General features: G+C 39.5%; 4 protein-coding genes across 6 annotated transcripts; 3 read left to right on the plus strand and 1 right to left on the minus strand.

The window, feature by feature from the left end:
• Nucleotides 1–66: 66 nt before the first annotated feature.
• On the plus strand, nt 67–5,603 carry LOC135944751 (BTB/POZ domain-containing protein KCTD3). Of its 3 annotated transcripts, none has more exons than XM_065491920.1 (13): nt 68–210; nt 282–370; nt 428–741; nt 871–1,257; nt 2,033–2,126; nt 2,184–2,374; nt 2,433–2,636; nt 3,410–3,529; nt 3,584–3,723; nt 3,776–3,962; nt 4,021–4,117; nt 4,963–5,144; nt 5,197–5,603. In XM_065491920.1, the coding sequence occupies exons 2-13, from the start codon at nt 306–308 to the stop codon at nt 5,409–5,411; spliced, it is 2,196 nt and encodes a 731-aa protein (XP_065347992.1). In that variant the 5' UTR covers nt 68–210; nt 282–305; the 3' UTR covers nt 5,412–5,603. The 3 variants fall into 3 exon arrangements, with proteins under 3 accessions (XP_065347991.1, XP_065347992.1, XP_065347993.1); XM_065491921.1 differs by having other exon boundaries at nt 3,410–3,526; XM_065491919.1 differs by having other exon boundaries at nt 67–210; nt 3,410–3,723.
• Nucleotides 5,604–6,178: 575 nt separating this feature from the next.
• On the minus strand, nt 6,179–13,601 carry Pli (E3 ubiquitin-protein ligase pellino). Its single transcript, XM_065491924.1, has 9 exons — nt 13,398–13,601; nt 13,194–13,319; nt 12,782–12,940; nt 12,597–12,726; nt 12,377–12,478; nt 12,121–12,315; nt 9,193–9,726; nt 7,512–7,627; nt 6,179–7,459 (listed from the first exon to the last, which is right to left on the minus strand). Exons 3-9 carry the CDS (start codon nt 12,916–12,918, stop codon nt 7,333–7,335), a joined length of 1,341 nt encoding a protein of 446 aa, XP_065347996.1. The 5' UTR covers nt 12,919–12,940; nt 13,194–13,319; nt 13,398–13,601; the 3' UTR covers nt 6,179–7,332.
• A 328-nt stretch (nt 13,602–13,929) lies between these two features.
• On the plus strand, nt 13,930–15,661 carry LOC135944758 (3'(2'),5'-bisphosphate nucleotidase 1). The gene is made up of 6 exons (XM_065491930.1): nt 13,930–14,130; nt 14,245–14,379; nt 14,436–14,651; nt 14,701–14,749; nt 14,809–15,104; nt 15,221–15,661. The coding sequence occupies exons 2-6, from the start codon at nt 14,260–14,262 to the stop codon at nt 15,479–15,481; spliced, it is 942 nt and encodes a 313-aa protein (XP_065348002.1). The 5' UTR covers nt 13,930–14,130; nt 14,245–14,259; the 3' UTR covers nt 15,482–15,661.
• A 627-nt stretch (nt 15,662–16,288) lies between these two features.
• bonsai (28S ribosomal protein S15, mitochondrial) lies at nt 16,289–17,408 on the plus strand. Its single transcript, XM_065491932.1, has 4 exons — nt 16,289–16,458; nt 16,522–16,898; nt 16,956–17,077; nt 17,128–17,408. Exons 1-4 carry the CDS (start codon nt 16,374–16,376, stop codon nt 17,333–17,335), a joined length of 792 nt encoding a protein of 263 aa, XP_065348004.1. The 5' UTR covers nt 16,289–16,373; the 3' UTR covers nt 17,336–17,408.
• The last annotated feature ends 314 nt before the right edge of the window (nt 17,409–17,722 follow it).

The following is a 17,722-nucleotide window of genomic DNA, read 5'->3' on the forward strand; positions in this document are numbered from 1 at the left end:
TTCAAGGAGGTTTCTGACCCCTCTTGCGCCAAGTGGGCGATCTGATAGTGATGTAGTATCGCTATCGCTATCAGTGAATTTTGACGTTTAAGTTGAGTCAGCTGCGGGCGAAAATAATATAAACAGCGAATGCGTGACACCGAGAAGTATTCCCTTTAAACTCAATGCCCGGAATGTTAAAAGGCTACCCCTCGGCTTGAGGATTTTTTGGTAAAACTAGCATTAATTTATTTTCCTGCAATTTGGGCATCCATTTGAAGCTCTTTATTTCGTGCTTCCAGACGTTCCATACGCAGGACAGCAGAATGGCTGCGTCTCATAGCTGGTATGGTGGCGATAACATCGTGCATTTAAATGTCGGTGGGACCAGGTTAAGACTTGAAAATGATTATTCCTACGTCACTTTTAAAACGTCAATTTTTTGCAGGTTCGACACTTCGAAGCAGACTCTCCTTTGCATTCCAGACTCATTCTTCACAGCTCTTTTGAGTGGCAGAATTTCGTCCGTAAAGGATGAAAAGGGCTACATTTTTATCGACAGAGACCCAAAACTGTTTTCTATCATTCTCAACTACTTGAGGACCAGGGACATAGACGCCAACAACTGTGATCTGAGGGCCCTGCGACATGAGGCCGAGTATTACGGCCTTGGTCCCCTGGCCAAGAGGCTCACCCTGTGTGAGGACTTGACCTTGTCCACCTGCGGAGACATCCTCTTCTACGCACACCTTTATCCACCTTGTAAGTACTTCATAATTAATATTTGTTTATCACTTTTGCTGGCATTAAATCATGCTCTATTTATTCTAAACCATTGTTTAAAGATAATCAAACACTTATCATCAAAATAAAATACGTCATTATTTCCAGCTCCTCCTCTGCCTGAGGTGACAAGGACAAGTGAGTCATCGGCCTCGATCTGCTCCACGACGCCATCTCAGCAGGGTAGACCGCAGGGTAGGGGTTCAGGCGACAGCGGCGTCCGTCCAGGCTCCATCGTGCGCGTTCCGGAGAACAGTCCAGCCCTGCACGCCCCTCCACTAACCCACAATTCTACGCATTCCCGCAACTCTTCTCTGGAGCTGAGGATGCCGGCTCCGGCCCAGTCTGTGACCAGGTCCAATCAGGATTTGCGCAGCCACGGCCGCGTTTCGCACTCGAGGACGGCATCACTTGACCTGAGACACACAAGGAACTCCTCGGCTGATTTGAACAAGCTGTTCAGGAACGACATTGGTCTTGTGTTTGGCCCTCAAGGTTATTTACAATGCTTTTGGAATTTTAAACGTTTAACTTTTCATGAGTCGTGAAATATTTTTGAAATTTTTCTTATTTCATGATATTTTCAATTCTATTTTTTCATGGCTTTAGCGCACCAATAATGGAAGAAAAATAATATATGCGGCGTCATATTTAAGTTATAAATTTCAACCTTCAGGGTGACCCTGAGGATCCCAAATCATCGAGTTTAGTGTCAATTCGACTTTTTGAAGTTCAAGTTTGGATTAAAAAATGTAAACAGGTTATCCGAGACACCATATGGGATGATCACTCAGGTATATTGATAGTTGAAATTCCAGAAAAAAAAATTATTTTGTTCGTTACAATAGCATATATATCTGGGATGATTAATATTTAAATTCTGGCACTAAATTTATTTGGAGCCTGCAGGGTCAAAAATAAAATTAATGACATTAAGCTTGATGATTTGGTACATTTCTTCGTGTTTTCACCTTTAGGGTCAGACTCCAAAGGTTTGAATTGACCTCAAATGGTATTATTTATTTACCCTTAGTATGCATTAGTAAATTTGACTAGCAAAAAAGCATATATATTAGGCACATTTTCAATTCAACAGTCGTACACGGCAGAATGACTTTGAGCCAGATTTCAAATTTTAATTGCAACAAAGGTATTTTGATTGCAACAATCAAACTCAGGGTACTTGTTGTTTCACGGTCTAAATGTTGATTAAATTTAAATTAAACTTTTTAAAATTTTCCAATTTATTCATAATAATTTCTCCTTCCAGCTTCTGGATGGTTTGACCCTTTGAGGGTGCAAATTATCAAAGCGCACCACAACTGGATCGCCGTTGCCTATGCCCACTTCGTCACTTGCTACAGGTTTTTTGAAAAAAATATTCCTGGATGTCAAAGGATAAATTTTTATTTCAAATTAAGGTTGAAAGATTCAAGTGGCTGGCAGCATTGCTTCACGAGCCCTCACATCGACATCTGCATCGAGCGAATCGCCATCAACGCCAAAATGGGACAAGGGGGACAAGAGTCAACCTCAAAAATGGTTGCTATCTCCTACGGCAACCAGGTCAGACTTTGGGGCGTTGGCGAGGACGGATCAAAAACAGACGTTGGTAAGTGAAATAAAATATAAATCTCATGCTTGTAATTGAGTCTGATTTGTTCCAACAGGCACTTTCAGTTTGCACGTTCGTGTGGAGGTCTTATTTTTCATCGGCAGCCAGCTTGTAGCTCTCTCTCCAACGGGGAAAATTGGGGTTTGGCACGCCATGACCCAGCACTGGCAAATCCAGGATGTAGTGCCAATCACTTCATTTGACACGGCAGGCTCTTTCTTGCTCCTCGGATGCGATAACGGTGCTATCTACTATATTGGTAATTTTAAATAGCTTACACTCTTGTCTAGACACTAATTTTGTTTATTTTACATGTGGGCCATAGTTACTTTCCCAATATATTTTTCTTCTAATTCTCATTTATTTGGGTTGAGAATTGAGTTTTTTTTTCGGCAATTCAACCATTATTAGACAGTTTTTGGCTCTTAAAAAGGGTTCAATTTTTTCTAAAAAATGTCAGCCAAGCTGATTTTAATCAGTTTTTAGCAGGCTTAATTGGTTAAAATTAGGAAATTAACAAAATAAAATAACTCAAGCATGAAACACATGTCCACCTTGAATTTTAAAATTTTAAGACTTATATGTATTTAGAAAAAAATATGAATTTCACATCAACAAGAAAATCTTAAGTGTATCAGAAGTAAACAACCTATTTTAGCCATAAATTTGAACCACTTTTAAAAAAGCCAATTTATACTTGGCAAAAATTGTGAACATTGCTCTTAAAAGACGTAATTTGCAGTAAATTTCGTCTATCTTTACTGAATTTTTCTCGGCTTCATTATTTTACATCTCGTAAAAAAATTATCAAGAGAGTAAAGTTACTTTTGACAAAAATAATTTTATTCTTCTCTAAAATTCCGCAACAGACTTCATAGCTTAACAGGAAAATAATCTGTTCAGAAAGAAACCGTCTGAAATCTACAATATACCCGATAGCAAATAAAGGTTAACGCTGAGATTTCTTTTCCATCTCTGCTTTGATCCATTTACTGGTAAAAATAAGAATTAAAATATTTTCCATTATTACAGACATGCAGAAGTTTCCCCTAAGAATGAAGGACAACGATTTGTTAGTGACGGAGCTGTACAGAGACCCTACTAGTGATCCGATCACCGCCATCTCTGTCTACCTGACTCCGAAAACAAGTAGTAATGATCGTAAAAGAACTAACTGTGAAATCACTGAGAGTTCTTCCCTCGCAGGCTTGTGCGGAAATTGGATTGAAATCGCCTACGGCACGAGCGCAGGTACTGTCCGAGTTATTGTCCAGCACCCCGAGACGGTTGGACACGGCCCGCAACTATTCCAAACATTCACTGTCCATCAGAGCCCAGTCACAAAAGTATGAAATTGCCACATTAAAGAAATGCAGTATATTCAATGTTTTCTTCCAGGTGACTTTGTCTGAAAAATTCCTGGTGTCCGTCTGCAGCGAGTATAACCACGTTAGAACCTGGGGAGTAACTCGCTTCCGAGGCATGATTTCTACTCAGCCAGGATCAATGCCCGTTTCCTCATTCAAAATTATCTCTCTTGAAGAAGTGGAGCCAAACGTCAGCTATGTTGCAGGGAATGATATAGGCATGTATTACCTGATTTTTGTTTAGTTCGTTATTTATTTTTGGTTTTAATATTGAAGGCCCTTACGGTGAGCAGGACGATGAGCAAGTTTTCGTGCAAAAGGTTGTATCTGAAACTGACAAACTATTCGTCCGATATGCGTCCACCGGCAAGAGGTAAGCTTTTCTTCTCATTGAAATTATTTTGATGGGAGCTGTCAATGTAATAGGTTGGGGATTGAGAGATTTGATACTATGGTTTGCCATTTTTAAATATTTGTTTGATTTTTTGGTTTTTTAAGCTGCTACAGAGGTGTCGAAATAACTAATAATAATTCTACCTAGAAAATCGGTGTGAAATCTGGTTATACAGGCATATTGGCATTCACAATTATGAGAATATCTTGAGCTCTATTTTTAATTTTTCCTTAGCAAAAAATTAAATGTCTCATTTTTATGTAACATGCCTCGAAATTTTCAGGATGGTGACAATTGCAGTTTTCGAGAAACTACAAAGGGTTAAAGGCTGAAAAGTGGTGTCTTTTGTTTCGTGTAAAAAGTGAGCAAATAAAAATTGCATGATCGCTTGATTTTTACCCTTGGAAAATGCGTTGGTTCCCTCCTGAGGTCAGACAAGACCATCAGAATAGGCGAAAAATCGAACCTTGGCGTCAGGGTAGCTCGCGAGCGATCGATCGATTTTATTAAATTCTGTGCTTAGCAATTTTAACGACGCCTGACAGAATGTGTTATTTGACCCTTTGGAAGCTTTCAATGTTAACAGGAACGAGGTTTTGGGCTCAAGATATTCTCATTTTTGTGACTCCTAACTCGTTTCTCCAGATTTCACCCCAGTTTCCCGAAAAATTTCACAAGATTTCCTGCAAACTTTAATATGTAGACACGTAATTAACTAATACAAAAAAACAAGATAGGAGTTTAGGTAAAAATTTAAAATTGCAAACAGTATCAAATCTCACGTGTAAAATACCTAATTAAAAATTGACTCTTTTAATATACAGGGTTTGCGTGATCCGATCGGTTGACAACACGATTATCACTTCATTCTGCGTGCATGAGTGCGAGGGTTCGAGCAGGATGGGCTCACGGCCACGCCGGTTCATCTTCACGGGACACAGCAACGGAACAATTCAGATGTGGGATCTGACCACCGCCCTGGACATTGCCGCCAAAGGCGACCAACGTAAGCTTGTCGTAGTCTCAAGAAACTAGAAGCTTTTATTTAAAATGCGCAGCACCAATTGTCGGCGGGCCGACCCCTGCCGAGCTTTTGCGGCTGCTCGACCAGTGGGACCTGAGCAACAGCCACTGCTCCACGCCTTGCATGTCTCCTGCATCCCTCGCACCTCACACGGCAGCCTCGAGAATCAAAGCGGCCAACGTTGCGTTTCTCAACCAGCAAAACGACTCGGCTGGCAGCAGCGGAGGAGACTCCTCTGACGGCAAATAATAGGCACGCAGCTACTTGTTATCAGCAGAGCATTCAGGACAAATTATCTTAACACGTCCTGTTTGAGTTGTGGAAATTATGTGATATACCCAGTAGAATAATAACATGTTATACGATTTATCTAATTTTGCTTGCACTTCATATTGTTTTTTGCTCTGGGAAAATAAAGCATCGTTTTATTTCCGCTTTAAATAGTGATTTTATTTAATTCTATAAAGTTATTTAAATAGGGCCGGTAATTAAATATGGTCGATTTTCTTCAAAAAAAAAAAGCTTAAAATCAGGACGTTAAGTATAGATCACCTTTGCCAAAAATGAATGGACAGTGAAAAATCAGACGGTTATAGAATTAGCTTCAGTTTAGTTTTTGCTCATAGGTGGTGAGCTGCATGGTCAAACTCGGACCCTGTGAAAAATGAAATTTTATGTCTGATTATCAAATTCCAATTTTTTCCTGTTCAGCATGTCATTTTGTACCTGGCGCATTCCGATTTTCAAGTTTTACTAAAGAATTGGTGCTCTTTGTCCCACCTAAACCTCTAAAAGGTTTTTGTAGTCGTTGAGTATCAAATTTCCGCCGATTCCGCGAAAAATTTTCTGGAATAACTAGACTGTGTTGCTGAAAAATTACACCTGCTTAAATTTCTCATAAGACATCCCCGTTGGAATTTTTTTGTATCAGGTTCCGTGCCCCCGAGATAGGGCCCTGGAAGCAGTGGTCTTTTACTTTTAAGGGACACCCTGTAAAGAGAAAGACTTGTGCAGTATACAATTTTAATCTTTTATTTTAGTTCAGCAATTCATCAATTAAGTCATGATACAGTATCTTATATAAAAAGAAAGCACAATGAGCCAGTAGAGAATTTTCAGAAAGTTTAATCATTGCCTTCATCTCTCCTGTATATTAAAACCAGACGTAGTAAGCTCTAATCATGGCAGAGTCAGTTTAAAACTTTTTTCGATTCCGTTTGAAAGGCCCATCCCATGACAAATCATGTACGAACCAAGTCGCTATTAAGATTAACAATGAAAAAGTATCTGCGTTTGTTTTTTTTCTGACTAGCAAGTGATTGGAACATGTTACAATTGTTTGAATTATAATATTGTGAGTTAAAAGTACTATTGGCAATGATTATTCAAAGAGAGGGACAAAGTATTCGGCAGAAATTGAGAGAAAGAGAAAAACCACCGAAACGACAGCGTAAGCGCACATTTGTTTCTGTCAAATAAATATACTCATGGCCAACATGATATAGAGATACACAGAAAGCTCTGTTGCTAGAATTAAAAGCCAGGAATATACGACAGCAGGCACCTCTTGAAATATTTGATTCCACATTAAGCAGAGATATACATTTTGCAAAATATGAATCCTCTCATCACCTTGATGGAATTAAATGAAAAAAATATTTGGAAATGTTTATTGTTTTTCCTTTGCCAGTCTTTCAGCATCTAATCAACTTAATTGTTAACAAACAAGTAAAATTTTGGAGGATTAGGTCATTGATGCTCTTGAAATATTTGATTGCCACATTACAGTTGTCGGCTGCACTATCATTAAAATGCCATTGACACGTCCTGTCAGCAGACTTTACACAAATTAAAATCAATGTGTGTTTCGATACACATGAAATGTCCACGGTTGAGAGCTGAAGGCAAAAAATTGGAAAATAATTACAAAAATCAGACCCCGGTTGCATCACCACACATTTTGTATATTATTTACACACGCAACAATTATCCAGTGATTGCACACCATCCATCACTTTGATTCAACAGATTTGCGTCTGTCACAATCCATTTAATTGAAAGTTTCGATTCTTTGGGAAATTCCTCCATGTTTCACCAGTTGGTCCTGCTGAGTTGGATACTCCTTATCTCGTCTAGATCCTTAAACATAATATAGCACTCTCCAGTAAGTCTAGTCGACATTGTCTTGGAATATGAGTTTCACGTAGCCGGGCTTCCCCTCCAGCGGAGTCGCGCAAAACGGACACACGGCGTCAAAGCCGTTCGTGCCATGCGGTATGGCCACGTTCGCCCAGTACCTAAAAAATTGTACATTTAGGCACATTTTGAGATGCAGATTGGATTTCTTACTTGACAGTTTTCTCCGAAGACATATGACCGCAGGGGTTAAAGGCATGTGTTGGCTGGCCCTGATCAACGTAGAATGCAGGTTCGATTCCCATGCACAACATGACAACAGGACCCGCCTGCGAGCACAGAAGAGGAGCACGTTAGATTTTTCAACTATGATTTAATTTTAAATTAGCGTCGGGGGCCGATTTAACCAGGCGCTACAGTTTTTTGGGCGTTCAATTATTCCACGGTTTTCTTTAGTAAAATAAAAACAGGACAGTAATACCTAGTCCAAACCCTGGCTTCAACAGAAATTAAATAAATTAAGTAATTTCTGGTCTCGTGATGATTAAAAAAGACTACCCATAAATTTTGTGTTATAATTTTTAGTAAAAACATATTATTCAATTGTTTTCAAAGTCATACAGCGCGACATTTAATGCAACTGCCCTTCACTAATGTGATTACTTCCTTATCTCAGGTTTCAAAAAACCGCAATCTCGGTGAACAATCCAATAATTGCGCAAGTAAAATATGTCAGTTATATGTATATATACCGTTGATCGACAAGAAGCCTATTTTAGATTCAAGTGTGCTCATTGGGCTAACTTAGATATAATATAAATATCAGTTCCAAACTGAGAGCGGAAGAGGCTCAATCAGAAAAAAACAAATGAAACGTGATGTCATTGTTAGCGGCTCCCTCCCAAACATTTACGCAAAAGGCGAGCTATAAATATTTATTTGAGACAAAACACAAACTGCCGACACGATTTGCAAAAGTTATTTAATACTTGCGGCTGCGTGTTTAGTAGAAAACGAGTAAAATTTCAAGCAAAGCCCGTGTCAAATTAACAAATAAATGCCAAAAACTAATAAACTTTTCTGGAAAATGAAATTACATATTTTGGCCTTCTAAACTAAATTATTCTCATTTAGCTAGATTTATTGTCCTTTTTGCTATTTTTCCAAACTAATTAAAATTATTTTAGCGGGATGAAATTGTTCTTGTTAAAATTACTCAAATTATTTGACGAAAGACGAAACAAAAACTGATGAAATTCTACTTCATCTAACAAAACCAATTCTTTTTCTACATGACGAGTTATGTGGAAAAAATTGATTTTACGATCTTAGGCACGAGTTTAAAACAAAATATATATAATATGTATTCGTGAAACTGACAGTTCAACCATTTCCTTCACAAATGAATTTAAAATTTTTGAAACCGGTAGAAATTTATGTTAGCCAAACATAGATTAATGAAAATTCTGGCTAAATTTTTAGGTGAACGAGATAAAATCAACTATTTTTGCATTTTAAACACACATATCCCTGTTTTGACCGATTTATTTATTTCGCTTTTATAAATATTTAACACCACAACTCTCTATGGTGGCCCAATATAGGCCTGAATTTATTTTGCTCAAATGAATAAACCAAATAATGACTTAGTCAATAATGACAACAAAATTGGAAATTTCCTAAAGACATGAGGAAATTGTCAGAACGAGGAGAGGAATTTCCTCACACATCCAAGGAAAGAATGTTATAAATTCTGAACAACAATTTCAATAATTTAGATTTTCTACGGCCCAAAACACAAACACACCGCTTAAAAACATACCGCCTGGCCAAAGCTGAGATTTACGCAGCCCAACTTACTCATATATAAACAAATTAAATCAAATTTCCCTACCTTGGTGCAAAGCGGACACTTGCGGACGCCGCTGGAGCTCTTGTCCCAGTCGTGGTGTCCTTGGACGTGTCCGCAGTTGAGGTACACGTAGGGCTGCGTGCTCCCCGAGCCGAGATAAATCTTGTTTCTCGGGATGACCAGGGTGTTGAGGCCGACAGGACACTGCGGGCGGCCGGCGTTGATCTGATCCACCATCTTCTCCAGGTCGGCCTTCGACGGCGACTTGGACAGGCCCTCGGCCGACCGCCAGAGCAGCGTGGCGCCGCACAGGTCGATCAGGGTGCCGTCAAGAAGAACATTGTCCTCGTTCTCCACTGGCAGACCCTTCTGCTGGGCCGAGCGCGACTCTCGCAAGGTGAAGACGCCGCCGCCGACCGACACCTCGCGCCACAGCCCACCGGGCGTGCTGTCCGCGTCCATCGAGGTGTCCTCCTCTTCTTGTTCGGTGAACGAGCCCCGAGGGTGCATAATCAGCACGCCGTTCGTGGTCAGACCGTCAATTTCGCCTTTTGATTGCCATTTAGTAGCTCTTTCCTAAAATTGTTTGAAGGAAGGCAAATTAGAGAAGCTTGAAAAGAGTATTTTACTTTCGGAAAATTCCCTGAAAACCAGTTAAATTCAGTTTTAGCTTAAAGTTAAGAAAATGTGTGTATTGTCATGTCTTACTTAAAAGTTTTCCTAAGTCTCGTGGAATTTGGAAAAATGATTAGAGCAATTGGGCAGGTTTCTGAGATGTTTGAAATTGTAATTGTTACAAAATTTTCCTGAGAGCACTAAGTAAGAGGTGATGAGAGATGAGGTCGAAGGTAGACATTGCGCAATTGCTGTTTTTAAAGTATTTCAAAATTCCAGGAAAATAACTATGCTAACTTAAAAGAGCAACAACTGTAGCTTTTGTTCAAGTTGAGATATCAACGAGAAACTCGCCTTCAACTTACGTTCCCTAACAACATTAGAATTTACAAAAAAGATAATAGTCAGCAAGGGCCCCTATCCATCTTATATAGAAATTCAGATTTTACAGGGACTACAGGGAGAAGCCCGTCTTCGACATTTTTGATTAGCTCTTTTAATGTGTATTTCTTTTTTTGCAGACCATGGGTGTCATTTTGTGATCTGTGCTGAAAATTTATTTCTCGACCTCGTTCAGAACACATATGTGCTAGACACCTATAAAGCAAAACTCTTTCATTTTTTAACGAAAATAATTGAATGTGTACTATCTGAGCGAAACAAAGATATGATAACAAAGATTGATAAAAACTTCTTTCAGTTTCCTGGTGGGGAATTCAAATAGTCATTTCAAACCACAACTATGTCTTTGTCGTCGCATGTTAGGGAGCAATTGACATTGGCCGATAAAAATATTCTATTTGGATTGCTTTAAATAAATTTGATATTTTATTTATTTACAGGTAGGTGTTTTTCTCAATAAAAATTATATTTTTCCTGTAAAAGAAAATTTCAAGGAAAATTTTGGAATTTTTCACCCGAATTTGTTACCTATTAAAATTTAAGTCACGAACAGTCAAAATCTATGCTTTAAAACTGCAAATGAAAAAATTAATTGTTGAATTACTGTCAGTTAAGTTCATAAAATTGTTTTATAATAATCCAAAAACTGATATTAAAAGTCCGGCTTGTCCCTAAAATAATCGTCGATTTTCTACAACACCAAATAGGTCTGAATTAAATCAAAGATAAAAATGAGGTTTCTCTTCAAGCCGGGGGGTTTTCTTTATGCAGCGGAACAATAATAGATCGTCCGTTAAAAGGATTCAATTAAATTAAATTCGCTTATTTAGCTGCAAGAAAAACCACACAGATATGGTTTATCTGCGTTACAAAGCATTCAAACTTGCTCATCAAGAATGAATCACTTTCCTTTGTTCGCAGCATTTTCGTCTTCAATTAAAGAATTAATTCGTAAAAATCGCACGGTGGTTTGAGACCCCGACCCAATTATTCTGATGTTTTGAGTTTACAAACGCAATAAGCTTTCAATGACAACTTAACTGATAAATACAAATAAAAATGCGACTAATCTTAACGAAACGCCTGAGCTCACGTAGGCTAAAATTAGGGCGTTTGATTCTGCCTCTGTGGTTAATGCACCTGCTGAAATACGAGGTGCAGGATTTATTGATTGCTGCTGTGCTTGGCTGCCTTCGCCAAGGCCAAGTGACGAAAATCGTCGTGCGGCAACAGGAACAGCTGTCGTGCGAGACCGGCCTAAAGCCTAAAAGGCACGCAGCACCTTTAAGGCTTCGCTTCCTTTTTCGAATTGACTTTGCATTTTGCATATCGTAACAATGCCCAATCGGCCAAGACGTAATTTAAATTGTGCGATGCACTGACGTTAATGATGGCTGATATCAAAGTATTTTTATCGGTTAAAATCTATACAGACAAGAAATTCTTCTACGTTTTAACTTTATTTAATTTTTAGTTTACTTGGTTGAATTTATAAAACGAAAATTTTCAGGGTTGAATTATTTCCGGATAAACTAACTAATATAAGTGACTGCTTGATTTTAAAAAATGCTTTCGATCAAATATTTTATTTTTATGAAAGTGCTCACGAGTGTCTTAACGTCTTAACTGTGTGCAAGAAATACCAATTTTAAAAATTACAGCAACACAAAATGTTGTACAAACTAGGAAAAATTTCCCGGAAACCACTTAATAAACGATTTTTTGTCAAACACTAACATTTTTAGTGGTTTACAGAGCCTTGAGATCTGGCCACATGTTCAATATTTAATTTAAAATAGTCTTACTTACGCGAATTTTAAACTATCGACGATTTTTAAAAAGGCGGATTGAATGAGGGATATTCTATCTAAGCGATTTGAACTGGCAAGTTAATTGTTAGATTTTAATTTGACGCAATCTTGACATTTAATTAAATAATGGAGGTTGACTTACCCCTAAAAATATGTTCCTTGAAGAATCAAAGCCAGCGGCGTAAATACGGCACACGCGTGGATTCGACCTTTCAGACAAAATCCGACAGGCAAATCTCGATATGGTGCTTTGCATGACACGCTGTTCTCCCGTTTTGTCGCCAGGAATGGTGTCCATCAGAACAAAGTCTATTGGGGGTTCAGAAGAGCGACCAATCTGGAAACAAACACTCACAAAATCAAATATCACACGATAAAGAAAAGGTGCGAGATTGTACCTGAAACATGTCAGTCGCTTCATCAGGCATGTACTCGACGATGACAGCTTGGTGTCTTGTCAATGTGTACGAGATAGAGTGCTGATCCTTGTCCAGAATAGCCTGGAAAAAAGCACACATGGATTGATGACGGTTTTATGAATCTAAAGTAAGCATATTGCGAGCTGCTAAACAAGCCCAAAGTTATTTTAAGCTTGGAGCAAAATTCAGAAACACATACCTGAGAGGAATGAGGAGTTTTGACGACGTAATGTTTTGATCTTTTGACGCCGTTTGGTTCGGGCCGCTTGAAAAGCATAAATTTGCTTCTTCGCCTGCCGCGGTCGACAGGAGGAAGGAACCCATTATACCTGCACGCAAAATAAACAATCCGCTCGACGGCAAAAACAATCAATTCTGGCTCACCCTAAAATCACTAATTCACCGTAGAGAGTGACTCCGGCCGCTTTCTTGGCAGCGTCCGTGGTGGCTGCGTCCTCCGAGGGCCGCTCAGGGTGCGGCCCTGACGACGGCGAGGCAGAGGCAGCTGGAGACGTCGGCATCTCAAGAGGCCATTAAAGCATCCTGTGAATTTAGAACAATGACAGACGTTTCAGTTTCCACCAAATCTTTGTTTACAGAGCAATTTAGATTAGGAAATTTATTCTTCGTCGTGTCTCGGTGGATTAACCTTTGGAGCTACAGATTATGTACTCGTTCCAGACATGCATGAACGAACGTTACATTTTCTTTGGGCAAAAAGAAGGCAGCTGACGGCAGGTGACGCGCGGCTGCTGCCACACTGCCAATTTACATAACGCTAATTCCGCATTCGCACCTTATTCGCAACTTCTCGTTGGCGCATTAGGCACAAAACAAACAACGACTCTCGTTATTCGGGCCGCATATTGATCAGGAAGATGACACACATTATCCATGCATCCCTCGCGACGACGTACGGACTCTGGAAGAAAAACAAACCCAAATGGTCAAGTGGAGCGGCTCGTTAAACATCAAAAGAGGCCGCCGAGATTGCGCTCACCTCATCTGCTGGTGCTGTGATTTTTGGTTCGACGCCAAATTTCGGCGTAAATCGCTACAATTATGTTGATGTTTTACTCCTAATGGCTGAGTGAACCAGCTTGACTCGACTGTGGTGTGGTGTCCGCTACAAGCTCCTTCTCCGTAGTATTGTTTCCATGAGCGAGAAGCAGCGGGCGGCGGGCGGGCGGGCAATGGCATTAGACAGGACCCTGTTTACTTATTAGCAGCGGCTGTGAGCAAGTTTATCAGTTACGGACCCACTCGTTCGCAGCGCGTCGAGCACTTTTTCAACCAATCAGAGAACACCAAGAGCATGAAAAATATAAACACAGTATGTCTGTTTGGGAAGGTGGGGCAAAATGTGATCAGCACGTCAACAACGAGTAAGTTGGAACTTCTAAGAGAGCACACTGTTCTCCAGCAAACCAGGACTGAAATTTAAGGAGTGGGGGTGCTTGCTTCTCGCTGCTCGCTCCTCCTTGGTGACAGGGGAGGGGAAATCGCCCATAACACAGGACCCAAATCGATGCACCAAGCAAAGTTGGAAGAAAACATCAAACATAATTTTTCATGGTTTGGACCTGGTCTCCGGGGAGAAGAATCAAGAACCTGAGGGCATTGGCTCGCCTAACGTATCATCCTTCTCCTCAGCTCTTTTCTCTAGGAATTCGCCTCACGGCGCTCACTTTGTAGGTCGATTGGGAGTGTGACAAGAAGCAACCACGATTTTTGTAAGTTTAATAATATTAAATTTATGTAATGCTTTCTCTGTCTGTTTTATGGCATTTTTAAGAATTTTGTTGTCAATGTATTTTAGCTTTGTCTAATTAAATAAATTTTTTCAGCAAACTTGTCGAAAAATGGCACAAAGTGCACCCTTGATTTTGAGGATAATAGCTTCCTCCGTTAGTGCTGCGAATCAAGCAGGAAAAATAATCCGAGATGTTATGAGCAAAGGAGAGCTTGGAATTGTTGATAAGGTATAATAAAAATTTCTATTAATTTCAAAGTATTAATTATTGAGACAAATTTGCAGGGCAAAAATGATTTGCAAACCGAAGCTGACCGTTCTGCTCAGCAGTGCATAGTGAGCTCTTTAAGTTTGCAGTTTCCGTCAATAAAAATCATTGGCGAAGAAGACCAGAGCAGCAACTCATGCCCAACGCCGCCGGAATGGTTGGTGACTGAAAGTGATCCGAATGTCTTGGGCCTGCAGTGTCCCAAAGATCTGGAAAACGTTAAAGAGGAAGAGGTATTTAAATTAAATCAGTAAAATTCAATGAAAAATTTAATTTTTCCAGGTCATAGTTTGGGTTGACCCTTTGGACGGTACATCGGAGTACACGCAAGGTAATTCTATAAAAATTATCAATGTCATATTGAGTATGTAATAAAAAATAAACTTGTAGGTTTGCTTGACCACGTAACTGTTCTCATCGGAGTTGCTGTTGGTGAAAAAGCTGTCGGCGGTGTGATCCACCAGCCATACTACGAGTACCAAAATTTCGCTAAACCTGAGTTATCCCCTGGAAGAACGATTTGGGGAATATCTGGCATCGGCACTGGAGGCTTTGACCCTAAAGTTGCCGAGGAGGGAAAGAGGATAATCACCACCACAAGGTCACATTCCAATGCTTTGGTTCAGGCTGCGCTGGACGCCATTCAGCCTGACGAAGTTCTTCGTGTTGGCGGTGCCGGACACAAAGTAATTTTTCCTAATTTAAATTAGGGCTGACTTTAGACCAAACTTGTTTTACTGAATCAGATTGGCAAAACTTCACACCCTCATAAAAATGTATTTTAATAGAACATCTCATTTAGGTTATGCTGCTGATGGAGGGAAAAGCACACGCATATGTCTTTGCAAGCGCTGGGTGCAAGAAGTGGGACACCTGCGCTCCCGAAGCGATTTTGAGCGCTGCTGGCGGCCACCTGACGGACATGCTCGGCAGGCCTTATCAGTATCATGCCAGTGTCCAGCACTTAAACGCCTCAGGGGTCTTGGCAACGGCGCGCAAAGAAGATCATGCCTGGTACGCCAGTCGAGTTCCAGATTCTGTGCGTGAGAAGCTTTCGTCTTAAAGATGCGCTGCATTCAATTTATTCCATGGCCGCTAAGCCAGACAATAGTGAGATTTTTTGACTCAAATGTTGTTATTTTAACCTCCATCCAAATTTTAAATTTGTGTTGTCTGTTCTACAATTCAGAAAAGACAATAAAAATAGCCCAAAAATTTTGGAATAAATAATTATTTTAATTCACTTTCGTTTCTCTTTTAAAAAAAAGAACTATCATTCCCAGATTACATAGTTGTTCTTGTATAGAGTTAGAATAATTAACTATATATTTCAAATTAATATGAATTAAGACGTTTTATGAGAATTTTCGAATTTAAGATTGAAAACAAAATTTAAGTAAAGTAATTCTGAGTGAGATAATTTTTTTAAAACTTGTACTCCCCTCAAAAGTTTGACAATGGGGGCATTGCAATTTTTTTAAAACTTAATTTTAGAAGACAATTAAATAATTTAACATAAATTCTGAAAGTTGATAAAAATTCCTGTTTCTTCATGCCGAGATTGGAAAGGAGATATCTACATAATCTGTTAACAATTTCAAATACTTTGAACGAATCATTAACGATTAATTAAGAATTTTCCGGTCAAAACCCAATGCCCGCAAAGAAAAGTCACTATGTAGACAAAAGCAGACGGAAGATTAAAATTTCCCGCACGTACTTTCTGATGCCACGCCTAGTCATCGCCAAAAATAATGTTTTTGAATATATATATTTATCGATAGATATCGTCAGAAAAAAATATCGATATTTAAAATCGATTTTTATTTGACCATGACTAGCCACGCCCACTTACCAGATGGTGTGCTACTTGCTACATGCGTTCAAAACTGATCACAACAACACGTCTCTTTTAAGCTTTTTTTTTTTGGAAAGTTAACTAAACTCGAGACATTATGAGTGTCTCGCTGATTAATTTATTCAAGCGTGTTAACTTTCGCGAGACGGTAAATGCTCCTAGAAGGCTAACCAATCTGTTAGGTGAGAAATCAGCACAAAATTCGACAGAACAAAAACACTCAATAAATTTCCTTGCTTTTTCAGAGCTTAGTCAGTGGAGCAGAGGCTTGAAAACAGTGCATTTGGAATGGAAGCGACCCGAAAAGCTGGGGAGCATTCACCCAAAGAACAGCGGTGACCTTGAGCCGCTGCCGGAACTGGACAAATCGGAGGTTTTCCAGGAATTCAAAGACGCCGGCATCGACATCGAGAAAATGTCGCAGGAGCAGCGCAAGTTGTACACTCTGGGCTTTTTACCAGCCATGTACGCTCACCGAACGCAACTGCAGAACGCCCTGAGCAAGGTGCAACGGCACCAGTTCGACACGGACTCCATTGAAGCCAAAATTGCTCGTGCCACTGTTAACATCAGACGGCTGCAAAATATGCTGGCACAGGAACCCAGGAATAAGAAACAAAAGGTAGAATAAAATTTGATTTTGTATTATATTTTATTTATAGCATAAATATTGTTATAGGTGTTTCTCAAAGAATTGATAGATAAGAGGAAAAGTATGCTGAATAAACTGCGAGAGGCTGATTACAAACGTTTCGAGTGGCTGATTGAACAGCTCAACATAGAATATCGTCCACAACCAGAGTAAGGGTTAAATGAAATTTTACGAGCATCTCACTGATGGTTTATTTTAGGAATACAGCTAGAATCACTAGAAAGAACTCGCTGCGGATGCTGACTGAAGAGTATTGCGACAAAGTGAAGAATGATCGATTAGAGGCGCTCAAGAAAAAGATGCAAGTTGAGAAGGAAAAGTTTGAAATTGAGAAGAAACAAATCCTTGAGTGGATTGAAAAGGAGGAGGCCGCTTGTGAACAGTTAAAACAGTTGATATCTCAGTGATTTGCACCAAAATTCTGATTGTTTCATTAGGTGTCAATAAATTAAAGATTAATAATGCTGCGTTTATTTCAAATCTTCTGTTTGATTAGCTATTGACCATTTTGATAATTGAATGATTTACAAGAGAGGCACTTCACATAGTCAAAATTTGCCTAAAAATCAGTCATAAATGTGTCCAGGTCGTAAAGCTAGATTTGGGAAAAACTTAAAATTGCGTGTGATTGTGATTTGCTTTGCGACCCGCACGATGAATGTGCATTCCAGGTCGCATACTCGATTTGAATTCAACAATCTTGGGGTGATTTTGGCAACATACAACATCTTTTTTTGCTCTTTTTATGCCTGTCCGAGGACCGGGAAGGGCGCGCACTGCACTGGCACGAATGC

This window comes from Cloeon dipterum, chromosome 4, assembly GCF_949628265.1.
Source record: "Cloeon dipterum chromosome 4, ieCloDipt1.1, whole genome shotgun sequence".
NCBI classification, from domain to species: Eukaryota; Metazoa; Arthropoda; class Insecta; order Ephemeroptera; family Baetidae; genus Cloeon; species Cloeon dipterum.